At 40.1% G+C, this 19,496-nt stretch overlaps 1 protein-coding gene across 2 annotated transcripts in view; it reads right to left on the bottom strand.

Annotated features, from left to right (window-relative positions):
• TEC (tec protein tyrosine kinase) overlaps positions 1–19,496 on the bottom strand; it is a 140,801-nt gene that overhangs the window by 11,617 nt on the left and 109,688 nt on the right. For both annotated transcript variants that reach the window (XM_059161928.1, XM_059161935.1), the window contains exons 7-12: positions 18,941–19,116; positions 15,233–15,298; positions 10,007–10,061; positions 7,005–7,084; positions 5,697–5,830; positions 295–369 (exon numbers count right to left, since the gene is read on the bottom strand). In XM_059161928.1, the coding sequence (XP_059017911.1) occupies positions 295–369; positions 5,697–5,830; positions 7,005–7,084; positions 10,007–10,061; positions 15,233–15,298; positions 18,941–19,116 (586 nt within the window). The remainder of the gene's footprint in view (positions 1–294; positions 370–5,696; positions 5,831–7,004; positions 7,085–10,006; positions 10,062–15,232; positions 15,299–18,940; positions 19,117–19,496) is intronic.

Below are 19,496 nucleotides of genomic sequence, written 5' to 3'. Positions count from 1 at the left end.
CTGTAAGTAACCAATCAAGCTGCTGAGAGCCAGAAAAGGATTTGATTTATTGTAGAAATAACATGGTAATGTTTATTTTTCACTAAGAGAAAGTTTTCTGCCGAATTATAAATAAGGATGAAAGCAGAAAATCTAGGGTTTCCATAGCTACAAGTACAATCATCTAAAAACCCATACTATACAATGATAAAAACAGTTCTACTGTGTGGAATTCTAAACATCTCAATTGGTCTTGCGGTAACGGATGTTTTTTTCTAAGGGAAATTAGTCAGGGCAACTACAAAAATGAGTTACCATAGCTGAAGCCTGCAGTGGTTGGAGCATTTTTCCCCTTCGTACTGACTGGGTACCGCAGTCTTGTGACAAGTCCTGCAAGTTAGAGAAAGCATTGGAATTGAACTTATTCTTTTTTTTTTAATTAAACTCATTCTTTTCTTAAGATTTTTTTTTTTTTAATTTATTTGACAGACAGAGATCACAAGTGGGCAGAGAGGCAGGCAGAGCGGGGGTGGGGGGCAGGCTCCCCGCCGAAGCAGAGAGCCCGATGCGGGGCTCGATCTGAGAACCCTGGGATCATGACCTGAGCCGAAGGCAGAGGCTAAATCCACTGAGCCACCCAGAATCCCCGAAATTGAACTCATTCTTAATCATTCTGCATGTAAAAGCTCTAAACTTAGACACTCATGTATAAAGGGCATTCATTCGTCCACTTAGCGCTCATCCTGTGTATACACACAAAACTCTGCTCTATGCTAACAAAATATAAAAAGAAAGGAAAGCAGGCAGGAAGAAGATGATCCTGTTCTTTGAATTAACAATTTCATATTTTTATGAGACATAAAAAACTTTTTTACATATATATGTTTTTATTCACTCAACAAACACTGTCTTTTCAATACCGCAGTGTTTACCAAGCACTCAGCTAGCTAGCGTAGTCTCACACATTTTTTAAAATGTTAAAAGGTGGGGTGCCTGATGGCTCAGTTGGTTGAGTGTCTGCCTTTGGCTATGTCATGATCCTGCTGTCCTGGGATCGAGCACCACACTGGGATCCCTGCTCAGTAGGGAATCTGCTTCTCTCTCTCTCTCCCTCTGCCTCCCCCAAATAAATAAATACAATCTTTAAAAAGGCAAAATATAAGTAAAATGTTGAAAAGTTTCTAACAGCTATTATCAATTATTATTTCGTGTTCTTTTCAAATATGATCTGAACTATGAAAGGGAATTATGGTAATCTATTAAAATTAAAGTGATTCACCTTGAATAACTCAATACTAGTAATCTTAGCATAAATATGGGGCTCCAAACTATCAACAGCAGGACCCAATAGCTAAAGCAACGCTGAAAAAGAAAAGCAAAGCTGGAGGCATCGTGATGCCAGACTTCAAGCTCTATTACGAAGCTGTAATCATTGAGACAGCATGGTACTGGCACAAGAACAGACACACAGATCAATGGAACAGAATAGAAAACCCAAAAGCGTACCCTCAACTATAATGGCCAACTTATCTTCGACAAAGCAGGAAGGAATGTCCAAAGGAAAAAAGTTTCTTCAACAAGTGGTGTTGAGAAAACAGGACAACAACCTACAGAGGAATGAAACTGGACCACTCTTTATACTATACACAAAAATAAATTCAAAGTGGATGAAAGACCTAAACATGAGATGGGAAACCATCAAAATCCCAGAGGAAGCACAGGGAGCAAACCACCTCTTTGACCTCAGCCATAGCAACTTCTTACTAGACAAAAATCCAGAGGCAAGGCAAAGAAAAGTAAAAAAGAACTATTGGGGCCTCATCAACATAAAAATCTTTTCTTTTTTTTTGAAGATTTTTGTTTATTTATTTGACAGAGAGAGAGAGAGAGAACAAGTAGGCATAGCCACAGGCAGAGGAAGAGGGAGAAGTAAGCTCTTCGATGAGCAAAGAGACCAATGCAGGGCTAGATGCCAGGACCCTGGGATCATGCCCTGATCCAAAAACAGATGCTTAACTGACTGAGCCATCCAGGTGCCCAAGATAAAATCTTCTGGACAGCAAAGGAAACAATCAACAAAACGAAAAGGTACAGAATGGGAGAAGATATTTGCAAATGTTATATCAGATAAAAGGCTAGTATCCAACATCTATAAAGAACTTATCCAACTCAACACCCAAAAAACAAATTAATCCAGTTAATTTAATGTTAATCTAGTTAGTTTAATGTTAAGAAATGGCAGAAGCCATAAATAGACATTTTTCCAAAGAAGTCATCCAGATGGCCAACAGACACATGAAAAAATACTCAACATCACTCAGCATCAGGGAAATACAAATCAAAACCATAATGAGATACCACCTCACACCAGTCAGAACTTAGCACCAGTCTAAAATTAACAACACAGGAAACAACAGGTGTTGGTGAGGATTCGGAGAAAGGAACGCCCTCATACACTGTTGGTGGGAATGCAAACTGGTGCAGCCACTCTGGAAAACAGTATGTGGGTCCTCAAAGGGTTCTGCCTTATAATCTAGCCATTGTACTAGTAGATATTTACACAAAGGATTCAAAAATACTGATTCAGAGGGGTTCGTGAACCCCAATGTTTATAGCAGCATTATCAACAGTAGCCAAACTCGGGAAAGATCCCAAATGCCCTTCAACAGATGAATGGATAAAGAAGATGTGGTATATAAACAATGAAATATTACTCAGTCATCAAAAAGAACGAAATCTTGCCATTTGCAACAATGTGGATGGAGCTAGAGTATTGTGCTAAGCAAAGTAAGTCAGAGAAAGACAACTACCATATGATTTCACTCATCTGTGGAATTTAAGAAACAAAACAGATGAACATATGGGAGGGAGGAAAAAAGAGGGAGGGAAACAAACCATAAGAGACTCTTGGGACACCTGAGGGGCTCAGTTGGTTGAGTATCTCCCTTCAGCTAGGGTCATAATCCTGGAGTCCCAGGATCTAGCCCCGCATCAGGCCCCCTGCCAGTGGGGAGTCTGCTTCTTCCTCTCCCTCTGCTCCTCTCCCACTCCATGCACTCTCTCTCTCTCTCAGATAAACATACAAAATTTAAAGAAAAAAAAAGAGAGAGAGAGAGAGAGATTCTTCACTATAGAGAGCAAACTGAGGGTTGATGGAGGGAGGTGGGGGATGGGCTCCATGGGTGATGGGTATTAAGGAGGGCAGTTAGGATGAACGCTGGGTGTTGTATGTAAGTGAGGAACCACTTAATTCTACTCCTGAAACCAATTATTATGCCATATGTTAACTAACTAGAATTAAATAAAAATTTGGGGAAAAAATGGAATAAAATGCCAACAACTGGGAATACTAACCACTTTGGAAATCGGTGAAGTAGGTTAGACACTTTAATGTAAGTTGCCTACAGCACTAAATACGAAGGAAGGCAGATGTCTCTCCCGTGAGCCCCCACAACACTCCTTGTTTCTTCCGTTACAGCATACCTCACGGTAACTCTAAATGGTTACATACTTCTCTGTCTCCCCCACCAGACGGTAAGAGCTGAGAGAGCCAGGATCAAAAACTCTCTAGTCCACCATAGTTTCCCTAGAGCCAGACTCAGTTCCTGCCATGTAATAGGCACCCAAAATGTGTCTGCTCAATGAGTGAACTTAGATAATGGTGAAGAATAAAAATTATACAAGAACACACAAACACAGGAAAGCAAGCAAGCAAGAAAGAAAGAAAGAAATCAAGAAAGAAAGGAAGGAAATGTGAATACTAAAATATAACAGAATAAGAGATAAGAAAAAGATCTTTGGGGTATAAATTGATATGAAAGTGGCTCCTCACATGTTAAACATAAAGTTAACATAGAACCCAGAAAATTCACTCCCAGGGAAGTCACCCAGAGAAGTGAAGAAGATATTTTCATGTAAAAACTTATAGACAAATTTTCACAACGGCATTATTATTAACAACCAAAATGTGGAAACAAGCCAGATGTCCACCAACTGATGAATGATGATGAAATGGATTAAAAAAAAACAAACCACACAGTTGATTATTTGTCAAGAAAAAGAATGGAGCACTTATACAGGTACAACATGGACAAATGTCAGAAACATAATGTTAAGTCACACAAGCCAGTCACAACAGACCACATACTGTATGATTCCATTTATCTTGAATGTCTAGAATAGGCACATCTGTAGAGACAGCAAATAGATTACTGGTTGCCAGGGGCTGGATTGATGAAAGGGGGCCGGGGGGTGACCAGTGATGCATTCAAGATTTCTTTTAGGGATGATAAAAATGTTCTTAGACAGAGAGGAGAAGGGAGTTGAGGGAAATTGGAAGGGGAGGTGAACCATGAGAGACTATGGACTCTGAAAAACAATCTGAGGGTTTTGAAGGGGCGGGGGGTGGGAGGTTGGGGGAACCACGTGGTGGGTATTAGAGAGGGCACGGATTGCATGGAGCACTGAGTGTGGTGCATAAACAATGAATTCTATTACGCTGAAAAGAAATTAATAAAAATAAATAAATAAGTTAAAAAATGTTCTTAGATTATGGTAATACTTGGCACCACTCTAAATATACTAATGACCACTGAATTGTACACTTTAAATGGGTGATTTTTATGATATTTAAATTATACCCTAATAACAGTTTCTATCATTATCTGAGAGCATGGGCATGAATGTGGTTTCTGTTTTTTGGCGTTTGGTTTGTTCCCACTCCGATAGTAAGTATAGCAGAGATTCAGGAAGATGGAAAACTTGCCCAGGACATGATCAGTCTTTGGAAGCCAATAGTACAGCCCTAAACCCTGGGCTTGTCTCACAGCTTCCATGACAACTCTGACATAGACACATCTAGGGTTTTAGCTTCATACAGTTAAAGAAAGGAAACTATTCAATGAAACCTCGAAAGATGGTAAGGCAGATTTTACTTACGACCACTGTGATTGGTACAGGGACCACTGCAATCGGATTTTAGAATTCAAGAGAGATTGGACTCAACTCCAAATATAGCGTGGACCAATGGGGATTGACAGCCACGGAGTAGTGTTGGGGTCAGTGGACGGAAAATGACTAAGAAAATGTTGGGGAGCCCTTAGGGCTAATCATACATTATATCCTAATAAGACAATTTAAAAATGTAATAAAAAATAAAAATAAATAAAATTTTAAAAAGTAAAATAAAATAAAATAAAGAAATGCTGGGGAGTGCGGGCTTCTGGGATACACCAATCTAAAAGGAAGTTGCTGAAGACAAGCCAACCTGATGAGACCTCACCTGGTGGAAAATAAGGAACTTGATCAGATATTGAATGTGAGCAGATATCAGATGTCAAGGTGGGAATTCTGCTTAAGCTGCTTAGCAGAGTTCTTGCTAAAACTGGATTTTACAAGAAAGTGCACAAATGGGTCTAGGAGATGGTTCCAGAGCCCAACTAAAGCTTGGTCAAGCAAAGAGTCTTTGTCGGTACCAAGGGTATAAATCCCAGAAATGTGAACATTTACCGTATACAAGAGTATCTCATGTCCTACAATCAAGACAGCTTTTTACAAGACTTAACATGATTTCCACTTTTCTTTGTATGTTTCAACTCCTTAATAGGCAATAATTTTAGACTAATCACATTCTGCAATTAACTATAAACTGAAACTGCCCAAGGAAGAACCCATCACAATGTCCCTCTATTTGAAAAATGTTTGAACAGTTCCCTTACCTGCTGCGTTGTGCTTGTGATATTCAATGATCTCAGGAATGGAACCAAATGCATGTTTTTCTGCCAGATAATACTTCTTGGGGGAAGTTGTTGTTTCCTTTATATGATAATGCCTGAAACCTGACGAGCCCTCGCTGAAACAAAAATCCAAATGTGTTAGTGCCAAGTCAGAATCACGTAACTTCATTCTTAAGATGTTTTCCACCAGCAACAACAGGTCCCTACATATACCCACTTCTAGTCTCTGCACAACCTTTATTTTTCCCCATGTTCTTCCCAGCTTTGCCTTTCACATTAACAGGTGGAAGTTTTTAAAGGGGTCACTGATGACATACTTGGCCGTTGCAAGAGATTATGAAAGAGAAGATTAACCAATTCCATCTGCCAACAGTGAAAAGTCTTAAAATAGTTCCTGTCTGGCTAAGGTTCTTTGTCCCTGCTATTGATGTAAACCTGCAGACGTCTGGAGCTTCCAAAAGTGAATAAGCTGACTTATAAAAAATGTGCAAATTCTGTTTTAGATATCTTTTTATAATAACACAGATCTCCTCAAGTCATCTCTTGCTAAAGATCCTTTCAAGGGAACTCCCTCTGCTCTTTAAGTCAAGCTCCTTGACATTGACGTGAGCTGACCTCTACTTTTATCTCTTAGGGTTCTCCTTCCTCCCTCACCCCACCCCTCCCCTTCCAGCTATAAGACGCTTTTGTCAGTTCCTAGAACTTATCATATCCTCACTCAATTCTGGGCCTGGGGAGTTTGCTAAGTCAGAAACACTCTTTCCTCTCCCTCCAACTTCTGCCCTCATGATGTATCAGGTCTAGCTAGATGTCCCAGACTGTATTTGTGATGAACTGGGGGTATCTTTGGGCTGTGTACCATCCCCCACACACATACACACGTTCTCTCTGAGCACAGGACCTACTCACATACTACCATAACTGCCTCTTTGCTTGTCTGAATCCCCCACAAAGCTATCGGAGGGCAGGGTCTGTACCTACTTTGTTCACTGTGATAACCTTAGTGTTTAGCTCGGGGCACAGGAATTATTTCTTGAATGTTGCCAAAGTTTCTATAGACATTTGCAACATAAACACACACACACACACACACACACACAGAAAACCATAAGAAAAATTACCAAGTATAGGAAGTATGAATACAAAAACTAGGACAGACTTTAGAAATCAAGTTTAGATCTTGTTTAGTGCTGAAACGCAGCATATTTTTTGAAAATTAGGAATCCATGCAAACTATATAGGAACTTCATATAAAAACTCTTAAGGAGAGATGATTGATGGAGAACTTACCCTCCAAACTTTGTATAAAGGGAGACCGTGTACATGCCTGGTTGACTGGAATCCCTTACCATAAAACCACCTTCTTTATCCTAAAATCAAAGTTAGGAAAAATTTTTCAATCCAGTAACAAGTATCATGCCATAGAGAAAATTCAAGAAACTAATCTTACAATTTCATGATTATTTTTTGCCTAGAAAACCTTCTTTGGAGAAGCACAGCTTACCAACAGGGTACACCTACATGACTCCCCATCACATTACTGTGCTTTGAGAGGAGTTCAAGAAAGGACTCTCACAATTCCCCACTATCACAAACCTTCACACACACCAGCATGAGATATTTCAGCAAGATATTGCTCAGGGCCCTTCAGAACCAATAGACAAGATTTTGCAATTCCTTTCGGTTCTGGACATGTGGGGAAACAGTTCCTGAAAAATGTATTTCTTAATAACTGGATTTCATTTCATACATTTTTTATATTTGCTATAAGCTTTGAATCCTGACTCAATATCATTTTCTATCCACATAGCATTTTTCCTGTAAATATCTCCGTGCTCTTTATAAGAACATTTAAAAAAAAAAAATCCTTAATCCCCCTGGAAACTGCTGTGAAATATCACTGTTCATGAAAGGAGAGACAGAAGCACAAGAGAGCACAGCCAGAGAAAACCAAAAAGATGAAACACAGAATGACTAAAATATAAGTTCTCATCAGGTTTTAAGCCAAACAGCAAGAAACAGAAGCTAGGAATCTCCAGTATCCCTCCACCAATAACCCCACCATCAGTCTCCAGGTCTGAAATTGCTTTAAGATGACAGTGTGTTGAGCATTTGAAAAACAAGACAGATTTTATTATGAAAACAATGAATTAAACAAAGTCCCACAAATAAATCTGATAAAAACAATTAGGTACAAGCAATGATCCTAATAGCTCACCAATCTGTAAAAAGTGTAACAGCTACCATATATTTATTGAAAGCTTACTTTGTTTTAGTATGTTCTGATATGTGGATTTACTTCATCCTCAAAACAGTCCTATGAGACAGGTTCTTCCCTTATCCCTGCTTTACTTCACAGGCAGGGAAAAGGGGCACAAAGAAGATGGAAAACTTGCCCTAGATCACACAGCTAGTAAGGAGCAGAGCCAAAATTTGGACCCTAGGCTTTCCAGATACTGACTCCCCTACAGCTGCCTCTCATTGTGGGGCCACCAGAGAAGCCTATAAGGACCATGTTGGGGAGCAGGTGTGGTAAAACAGCATTTGAGTCAAGCAGTGACATGCTTTTGCTCTCAACATAAACTACAGAAATCAGTGTCCACCATAACCTTGACTGGTGGTAATGAACAGGAGGTAAAATGAGAAAGCATGGGTTTTAAAAATGGAGAACTGGGGCACCTGGGTGGCGCAGTGGGTTAAGCCTCTACCTTTGACTCAGGTCACCATCCCAGGGTCCTGGGATCCAGCCCCACTTAGGGCTCTCTGCTCAGCGGGGAGCCTGCTTCCCCCTCTCTTTCTCTGCCTGCCTCTCTGCCTACTTGTGATCTCTGTCTGCCAAATAAATAAATAAAATATTCTTTTTTAAATGAAGAACTATTACCAAGTAGGATAACTAGATCATAAACATAGAGAATTGTATGGGCCATCCTCTAATCCAACCCCCCCTAATCTTGCAGATTAGAGACTAGAAAAGAGACTAGAAAAGCTGCAACTACATTCAGGTCTCCTTCCTCAGACCATTGAAGCGGCTTCTGTACTACATCTTATCTTTTCATTTATTTTTCTCAAGTGTGAGAATTTAAGCACACTTATTATTTATTATTATTTGACACTTTTATCTCTAAAGGCAAATAAATAGTTATTAAAACTTCCATTTATAAAAGATACCATGTAATATAAATTATTTTTAATATGTAACTTCAAACAAAAGGGAAAAACACATTTTTTTTTAGATTTTTTTTTTTTTTTAATTTTACAGACAGAGATCACAAGTAGGCAGAGAGGCAGGCAGAGAGAGAGGGGGAAGCAGGCTCCCTGCTGAGCAGAGAGCCCGATGCGGGACTCGATCCCAGGACCCTGGGATCATGACCTGAGCCAAAGGCCCAGGCTTAACCCACTGAGCCACCCAGGCGCCCTGGGAAAAACACATTTAAGGACTAAAAACAAGGTGGCAAATAATAAGCTGGTGAGAAAGGAAAGGAAAGAAAGTGTTACCCATGCATTAGCTGTTACCTACAGCTAGGTAGGTAGCTAGATAGGTAGGGGGTTTGTTTCCCCCTCAAAAAAGATATGTTGGAGGGGCGCCTGGGTGGCTCAGTGGGTTAAGCCGCTGCCTTCGGCTCAGGTCATGATCCCAGGGTCCTGGGATCGAGCCCCACATCGGGCTCTCTGCTCACCCGGGAGCCTGCTTCCTCCTCTCTCTCTGCCTGCCTCTCTGCCTGCCTCTCTGCCTGCTTGAGATCTCTCTCTGTCAAATAAATAAATAAAACCTTTTAAAAAAAAAAAAAAAAAAAGGTACGTTGGAGTACCAAACCCCAGTACTTCAGAATGTGACCTTACTTGGAGAGTTACAGAGGGAATCGAGTTGAAATGAGATCAGTAGGCTGGGCCCTAATCTAGTGATGGAATCCTTACAAGAAAGGGAAATCTGGACACAGAGACAATGGTGTGTGGAGAGAAAACAAGGCAGGACGCCTCGGACAGATCCCTCCCTCACAGCCCTCCGAAGGAGCCAACCGAGCCGGCATCCTGACTTCAGACGCCCACCTAACTCCAGAACCATGTGACCATACATCTCTCCTGCTTAAGCCACTCAGTTTGTGGTAGATTGTTTTGGTGACCCCAGGAAACTAAGAGTGTATGGATCCTTAGTCTTATATGATTAAAAAGAACCACTTGCATCACAGTATTTTTTGAGGCTTTAGAACCAGGTATGTGAAATCACCCCTCGGAGACCTGTTACAATTAATTTGCACTGCAACCAAACTCACAAAACAAGCACAAACCCTTACCTCACTTCTGAGGAGCTGCTCTGCTTTGCTTCTGTTTGTGTTTCTGCAGTACCACCTGGGCAGAAAAAGAAGTCCCTTTAAAGCCATGGCTTTTTAAAATTATTTTTTATTCTTTTTAGGATTAACAAGGTAATACCACTCATCAATAATAAATAAAATTAACAGGAATAAGACATTACTCATAATGTCAGTAATATAGGCAACCACCAGTAACATTTGGATATACTTTCAGACTTTTTCCACCCACATTTTTATGATGATATGTACATATGCCATCATTCATATATTTTTAAATTTATTTATTTGACAGAGAGAGAGAGAGAGAGATCACAAGTAGGCAGAGAGCCCAATGTGGGGCTTGATCCCAGGACCCTGGGGTCATGACCCGAGCTGAAAGCAGAGGCTTAACTCACTGAGCCACCCAAATACCCCCATATTTTTTTTTAAGATTTTATTTTTTTATTTGATAGACAGAAATCACAAGTAGGCAGAGAGGCAGGCAGAGAGATAAGGAAGCAGGCTCCCTGATAAGCAGAGAGCCTGACTGGGGACTCGATCCCAGGACCCTGGGATCTCGACCTGAGCCAAAGGCAGAGGCTTTAACCCACCAAGCCACCCAGGCACCCCTCATATTTTTTTAATTAAAGTGGCATCAATCTCCACCTGCTAGATCATAACCAGAATTTTTTTATGACAGTAGATGACAGACATCTTTACCAAGCAAACTAGTTTTGTGCATCATGGTATGGATATGTCATAATTTATTTAAGCTATTCTTCATTATTTAGTAGAAAAATCATTTCCAATTTCGAAATAAGAGCAAGAACGAATTTTACTCCACAAATTCTAACTTATGGGAAACATCACCCTACTTTCATTATTGTATATAATTCAAATTAAATCCTACCCCAAGCCCCCATCCCACCAATAGGCTATAGGTTTCAACTCAAGTCATTCTGGAGGCTCCGCCATTGAATTTCACAAAGGTGCCTGGGTCTTCCAGACAACCCCTGGGGGTCACCGGAGCCTCTACTGCAGGGATGTCCCCATAGCCAAGTAGAAGCGCCTGCCCCCCACCCCCGTCCCACCAGGTCCTGCTACACAACGAGCCCCCGCAGATCTGTGCCCTTCTTAATCCTTGGAAAATCTTTCCCAAGGAAAGATGGAAACTGCCCTCTCCCACCTCATCCTCAGAAATACTCTGCCATCTCCCTGCTTCCCCAGACCAATCTTTTCATGAGATTGTAAGTACGCCAAAGAACATGAACTCAGACTGTTTTCTCTGGCCTTCTGTTTTAAGCTTTTTGTTGTTTGTTTGGTCTGTTTGTTTTAGATGCCCTTTAGTGAGCAGAAAACCCTCCACCACGGTCCTATTTCCTGAGGCTTCCAATGTTATGATACCAGACTAGTCCCTCCCGGCATCTGAATTTCCTACCACTGGTTCAGCCTTCTATAAAAGAACTGACACCTACTTTTGACCCAGCAAACACCCTGAGACAAGCAAACATACAGGCCTTCTCTGATTGAGGAAGGAAAACTACAATGACCAAAATACAATAATAAGATCTTTTTTAAAAAATCTAGATTGTTCTATGCACTCATAACAGCCAAACGTCCATTTCAACACGACGACTGTTATTTTACTTGGAGTCTGAGGTGATTAACCAGAATTATGAGCATTAAGATCTCATTGCTGCAGACTCCACTTTAGGAACTGAGACCAAGTTTAACAGAGGTGCACTTGTGTGATCAATCCATTTCTGAATGAAGTGGAAAGATACAGTAAATGCGGAGAACAGAATGGATTCTGTCACTAAGCTTCTTCACTGATAACAAGAAACATTTGTCAGAATGCCAAAAAAAAAAAAAAAAAGAGTCATAAAAATTAATTAAGGAAAGGCAACTGGAGCTCTTGGGGTATATTATAAACTAGCAGGACCTGAAAGATTAAGGAAAACAATTCTCTTTATAAACCACAAAGACCCAACCCCGTATCTTCACAGCGAGCATAAGCAAGAGAGGTTTTAGTTTCACATTCAGATGTGAGGAATCAGTAATGCTGCCTCAAGAGGAAATTCAGCTGAAGATATTCAGAGAGAGAAAGAAGCTCTTTCCTCATCTAGTATATTCACAGCTTCTGGGAAGGGAAAAAGGACATAAGAAAGAAAAGGAAAGGGCAGATGGGCTTTTTGAAATCCTGCCCAAAGCAGTCATTTTCGGAAGCATCTGCAGACTCCCTGAAAGGGAATTTTCCCTCCTTAGGATGTAAACTCAGACCTTTAAGAGGCTGTTGAAGGAAGGGACAGAGGAAGGAGTGATGGACAAAGAGATGAATCAATTCGTGGTGAGTGTTTCCCAATGGTCTGTCGTGGCTTCTCTGTCTCTTTTGTGGTAATTCTCACCAGGCGAGAAGGGAAAGACAGGGGTGCATCTGCTGAGCTCATCTTGGCCGGAAGAAGGCTACTCACGGGCAGACATAAAGGAGCCCACATGGTGAGCAGGAGCTCGGGCGCAGATGCCAGCCCCCGAACCTCTTCCCAGCCCGTCCCAGAAAGGTCTCTGTGAGAGGGAGGTGAGTTAGTGCCCCTTGATGGGGGAACTCCCTCTACATCTGAAAAGAATGGCTTGGGATTTGCAAGTAACTGGTCAGTCCATCCTTAGATAGCAAAACCCAACGGGAATGAGGTTTTCAGATTGGCTAGTCATGTCAACACACTCCGGAAGAACAGGACTTCAGAGTAGTGTCTGAACAGAGAAGAAAAGGGGATTTGGAGATACTCAGTCTTTTCTGGAAAGTTCAGATGCTGGCCAAGCTTTCTTGGGGAGGATATGTTGAGTATATCACAAAGGGAAGGCAACCAGTATAAATGGAGGAAAAACAGAAACCAACCAACCAGCTATAAATCTTGGCTGGTTCTTTGACCCTTTCCTCCTGAGCCACCCACTTAAAAGCCTTATCCTAGACTTTGCCCTGTACTAAGGGCCCTTTCATATCTTTCCATCAAGAACATGTCTTCACCAACATCACGATCCCACTTTCTTTCCTGCAACAGCTCCTCTGACCGTCTCTACCTCCAACTGTTACGTGGGTCTGGAGGTCAGAAGCAGGTTCTGATAGCCGTGGGAGCCTGAGGCCCGGCAACACGGAGTCCAGCCCTATGGACAGTCTGTTGCCTGGAACTCCCAGGCCCAAACAAACAGCAGGCGAACTGTTGATCCAATAGCTGGCAAAAGGCTTTTTAACCCTGAGGACCTTTGGGATGTGTTACAGCATGGGCTGTAGCGAAGAACAAAAGAACAGGACAAATCTTGGCATAGACAGACAGTGGGAGGAGAGGGGATCTTTGATGGTCTACGCCGAGAAGAGGTTCGAGAAGAGGTTTCATCCTTCTCATTGAGTGAGGCACAGTCCATGCCATGAGGAATTCCTGACCCTGGGCAGAGGGCTGGGGAGTCCCACAGCAGAGACCGTACTCAGCAAATTCACTGAGCCGCACAGAGAAGGAGGAGAGTCTCTTACAAGAGAGGAAATTTCCAAACTAAGATAAATCCAAAAAACTCATGGTGATGAATCATAGCCTCCATAAAATGCTTATTTGTAATCCCATGAGGAAGTTCTCATAGTTAGATAAGGATTATCTGGCTTCGAGCACAGCCCTCCCCAACTCATCAGTTAGGTTTCAGATCACTATAAAACTGGGTCCAAGTTTTTGCTGTTTAGCACCTTCCCTAATTCCAAGGATTTTGCTGTATTTTCCTAAAATTTATTTAAAAGCAAAACCACAACGTATTTTACATATTTTTATATCCTTACCTGTTTCCGAAACAACACATCACAGAGTGCTACTAATCTTTTTTTTCTACAGTTTAAGGCATAGTCATATTACAGAAAGTGATACGGACAGAGGTCGAGACAGCTTTTTCTTGATGGCGGCAGTGGTGTTTTTAAAAAGTGAATAAAGTATCAGAATGACCACCCCAGAATGATCACAGAAGTCTCTTTGGTATATATGAGCCTCTCGTTAAAACCTGGCCAGGCTCTGCTAATGGACATAAAAATACTACGCCCATTGCCTTCTCTGGAAAGCAATCTGACAGCAGGCATTAGGAGTCCTAACTAGCTGTTAGCCCAGTCCATAAGTTTTTAGAGATATAAAAAAAGAGGTTATCTCAGTCATTATTATATAGCAAAGGTGCTAAACACCACAGTGCTATACAAATAAGAAAATGCCTTTATAAATTATTGTACATCGGTGTGCCGTGTGCCTGCTTGTGCCCGTTAAGGCCTAGCACAGTGCCTCAAACAGGCTAAAGTCTCGGGAAGTATTTGATGATTTTATGACTGAGTGAACTATAAGGCAGTTATGAAAATGTTTTTGAAGAATAGCTAATGGCATGAGGAAAATTCACACAATATACTGTGAAGTAGAATAAAGAGGATACAACACATACACAGCATGACTCTATGCCTTAAAATAGTAAAAAATTGAAATGAAATGCTAATGTTAAGAAGTCAACTCTAGTTGATTTATGAGTAATTGTTGTTATTAACATTTTTTATATTTTCAAACACTTTTAAAACAGCAACCATATATTGCTATTATAGCAAATAATAAAAATAATAAAAAATAAACTTTTTTTAAAAGATTTTGTTCTGAAGTAATCCCTACACCCAATGCAGGGCTCAAATTTACAAGGCCAAGACCAAGGGTCACTAATATTCTACTGACTGATTCAGCCAGGTGCCCCACAAACAGCATTTTTTAAAAATTTTTTATTATTATTTTTTAAAAGATTTTATTTTTTATTTATTTTATTCCCATTGAGCAGGGAGCCTGATATGGGACTCGATCCCGAGATCCCAGGACCATGACATGAGCCAAAGGTGAATGCTTAACCAACTGAGCCATCCAGGAGCCCCACAAACATGTTTTTTTAAAAGCCACTCTTAGAAATTATATTCTGATTTCTGGAGTCAATGAACAATAATATGTATGTCAAAGTCAGCTGAGCTGTGATTTGTTTAAAATCGGTTCAATTATATTTGCCCGTGTAACTCCATTCCTACATAGTACCTTCAGGTAACGCGTACTGTAGAAACTAATTCTCACAACATTTTTACCACTCTAGACAACTGAGTTAATGAAAGATATCCATGACTTACATAATTAGGAAAATGAAAACATTTTCTGGTTCTCCACATTGATAAAATAACCATTTACTTACTCATATTGGTCTAAGTTGTTTGATTTCTTTCCTGTTACATAGTTACTTGGGATATATCCTTCACACCTGGAAAGAAGGAAAATACTTTAGTTAAACTGAAATTATTTTACTAAGAAAAAGTACTGCCTTTATGAAAAGATTAAAGCATTGTATTGCCTAAAGTTTTAAGAAAAACTAGTCAACCCCCAATAATTCAATATATCTATAGTATTTGATGCTTTACAAAGTACTTCCTCATTTGACCTTCCCTAAAATTCTGAGGTAGGCAGGTACAATGTTGTGTCCCTACTTCCTGGTGGGGAAACCAAGGCTTACAAAAAGATTAAGGGACTTTCTCCAGGTCCCAAAACTAGCCAGTAACAGGGTTAGAACTTGTGACTAGGTTCTGAGACCTTCCTAATATTCCATGATGCTTCTCTTGAATTCATAATTTCTTGGGATGTTTGAAAGAAATCACTATTTCAAAAAAGTTCGAGTGTCAGATAGAAGTACCCATCTTGCCAATTCTCCAACAGTCCTTGTAAAACATTGTTTCACAGAAGGGAGCCCCTCACTTCTTCATCAGCATCATCTAGGACACTTGTTAAAAAGGTGAATTCTTGGGTCATTCCCCCAAGAGAACTGAATGAGAGGGCCTGTGTGAGGCCAAGGAAACTTCAGTTTTACCCGAAATGACACTTAAACTCATTAGAGCTGAAGAAGCCATCATACTTGAAAATGGCTAGAGAAAATCTCAAACACTCACAAACAATGAAACTATGTCAAATGAGGGCTCTCTTCATCTGATTTGGAAATCATTTCAGAACACATACATACATCAAAACATCATGGTGTACACCTTAAATATATGTAACTTTTATTTGTCAATCATACTTCAATAAAACTTAAAATTAAAAAAAAAAAATAAAAAAAGGAAGCAATCTTAAAGGGTAGAATCTTGGTAGGAGTCAAGATTTTCAGTGTAAGATAAAAGCCGTACCATGCACAAAATTTTAAAAATTGAGTAAAACCCTTAAAATCTTAAATCTGAATTTGAACTAGTAGTAGGAACTCATAATACACACACACATACCCGCACACACACATACATATATATAGCTCTAGAATCCTAGCACTCTGATTGTTATCCAAACACTATCTCACAAAAAGGAGCCAGCACTCCTTAGAAAAATGGTGCATGGAAGGATTGGCCAGGAAAAATAACCACATGAACTTGAGCTATCTTATTTTACCCAGAAAGCAAGAAAGCTAAGAAAGATTAAAAAGGTTTCAACCCAAACCAGGTACCACTGACCTACAATGGGTCAATTCAATCAAAAAGAATAATGACCACAATGGTTGCAATATGCATCCATAGTAACTCTTCAAACAATTATTGGCTACCATTGTTATCACTAGAGGAAGCTCAGTCACCAACCCACCGTGCTGAAAATTGGTAAAAAGAAAGAAATCAAACATTTCTCTTGCTTTTGATGCACAAACTAAATGAACTGGTTGATGGGGCAATTCTTCCCTAGAGGATTAATAAATGCAGACAGAATGACAGAGTTAGACAATCACCATTTTACAATCCCTAGTGAACTCAAGGAGCTAAGCAGTAATCACTAATGAGTGCCAAAATCATTAGGTGGAACCCTTATGAAGGACTTGATCGTCACCTGGACCACTGAGTGATCTTAACGTCATTAGAAGTGAGTCAACCAGATATCAGCTTCTAACGTGATCAAGCCTCTAGACTACAATTTATAGGAAATACAGGGCATGGAGACATATTAAATGATACCATGGGAAAGCAATTAGCTCAATCTAGATTATGGCTCATTTCATAGGGTAAATGACTTGGTTTCATCAATTAATCAAAAATGAAAAAAAAAAAAAGAAGAAGAAGAAGAAGAAGAAGAAGGATGGGGACAATTGTAGAACAAGCCAAAATGCAATACGTGGACCTGATTTTAGTCTTAATTAAACTGCATAAATACATCTTAGAGCTTAATCAGGGGGGAAATGGAGTTATGTAATCAATACCATCCTTAGACCTTGACCAGAGGGGCCCTGGCCATGACCTTACACTTTCAAAAGCATGCTAAAGTCTATGTTCCCTCAGCCCTCTTCTAGAACATCATCTGGGTAACTAGGACCCCAAAATTATCTCTCCCTTGCTGAGGCCAACACAGACCTTTCCACCTTATATTCTGAAAAGCAAATTATGCTGGTTATAGGTAACTCCTTCTAGCCCAAGTCCAACGGGTGACCAAGTTGTGGACTGGCTTCTGCAAACAATATGGACAGAGCTTGGATGTATGGCTGGGAAGTCCACATGGGTCATGTGGGATGGAGCTGGGGTAGAAGGGAACAGGGAAGGAGAGGACCACAGAGAGCCAGCCCTCTATGCACTGTCATATTCTGGCACGGATTCTAACTCAAACCTTGCTTCCTTGTCATTTTGAAGGTACGTTTGTTAAGTGGGAGGATAAATGTTATTTTATTCACCAGTTTGTCAGCTTGACTTAGGTTTTCAAAATATTTAGACAAATGATATGTGGGCTTTCATTTGTAGTCTTTCTCCAGTCCTGAAAATGTTAGCGGAAAGTCTACAGATGGTATTTTTTTAATTATTATTAAGTATGATAATGACGTAGCAGTTGTTTAAAAACATCTTTCGTAGTTAGACTCGGGGATAAAATGACAGAATGATTTGAATTAACTTTTAAACACTCTAAAACAACAACAACAACAATAATTGGGAGGACTGGTAAATCAGTCCAGAAGTGAAGCGAGGAACAGAGAATTGGACTTGGGAGATGAGGCAAGGAGGTGAGAAAGCAGATTTGGAGGGAGAGTATGTTCTGTCCAGGACAAAAAGTCCTCCTCTTTTTATCCCCAGGAACTCAGAATATAAACAGGATTATATTTCAGAGGTAAATGCAGGATATAGTTTCTTTAATGAAGCCTAAAAGATACTCATCCCCTACATTTATCCATATTTACTCATCACTTATCAAATAGTAAAATTGAAAGGACTCTTCCTTTAAATCCAAAAATATCTTGTATAAATCATGCTCATTTTAAAATTTATTTCTTTTTTTTTAGATTTTATTTATTTATTTGAGAAAAAGCATGTGCACTTAAGTGGGGGGTGGGGAGAACAGAGGGAGAGAGAGGGCCAAGAATCTCAGATTCCATACTGAGTGCAGATCCTGACGTGGGGCTTGATCCCACAACCCTGAGATCAGGACTTGAGCCAAAACCAAGAGTCAGATGCTTAAGAAACAGAGCCACCCAGGTGCCCCATTTTAAAAATTCTTGCATTTATATGCATATATGTATTTTATACACATATTTCATACATATATACTCATGCATGTATGTGTGCACACGCAAACACACACATATTTTCTCTCTTAGAAAAACGTAAGATTACTTACCTCATGGGAAAAAAACCTGAAATGTCTTTCTCCCAAGATCAAAATAATCTAATTAAACATACAACGAATGAGAAAGAGACCAATGTAATGCATTCTAATTTCTGGAAAGAAGTGGTGGATCCATTTACATTTATTGAGTCATTACAAAGAACACATTGTTACTGCAAAGTAATGATGTGTACTTGACTTACTGTTGACTGAGCTAGTTTCATTACAAGATCATTACAGACAGTCCTGGTCTCACTTGGCACTTAATTCCCACCCACACAGAGAGAACACTTACCCGTATTTATCTCTTGCTTTCCACCAATGAACATCATTCTTTTCTAATATAATATATTCTTGGCCTCTCTCTAATCTGAGATCATGCGCCTCCGTTGCTTGGAAATCATACATGGCTACAACGATTTCTTCACTATTGTCTTCTTCTTCAGGTGGAATTGGTGGGGGAGGCCTTCGCTGAGAAAAGGAGACAACACATGAAAATGTAGTCATTCTGTTTGAAACTAGATGTGAAGTGAAACACTAAATGACTCACACAGCAACAGAGAATAAAGCAGAAACCTCAAGTCTACTTAGGAAAATCTGGGGAACCCTCCCGTGACTTTGATGACATTGGTGCTACTGGACGTCTCGTGGGTTTCGGAATATAAGGCATGGTTTCGGAATATAAGGCATGAGCAAAACCACTCCTTAAACATCAGATAGCCTTTGCTCCTTGTCAGGGCTACCCTTCCAGGGACAGCTACAGATAATATTTTATAGATTATAAATGCCAGAGGCACTTTAGAAGACTAAAGGTGGACCCACCATTCTAATGGCCTGAAAGGGGAAAACAC

Source organism: Mustela lutreola, chromosome 1, assembly GCF_030435805.1.
Source record: "Mustela lutreola isolate mMusLut2 chromosome 1, mMusLut2.pri, whole genome shotgun sequence".
NCBI classification, from domain to species: Eukaryota; Metazoa; Chordata; class Mammalia; order Carnivora; family Mustelidae; genus Mustela; species Mustela lutreola.
Note: the sequence above shows the minus strand (reverse complement) of the source record. Positions and strands in the feature narration are given on the sequence as shown.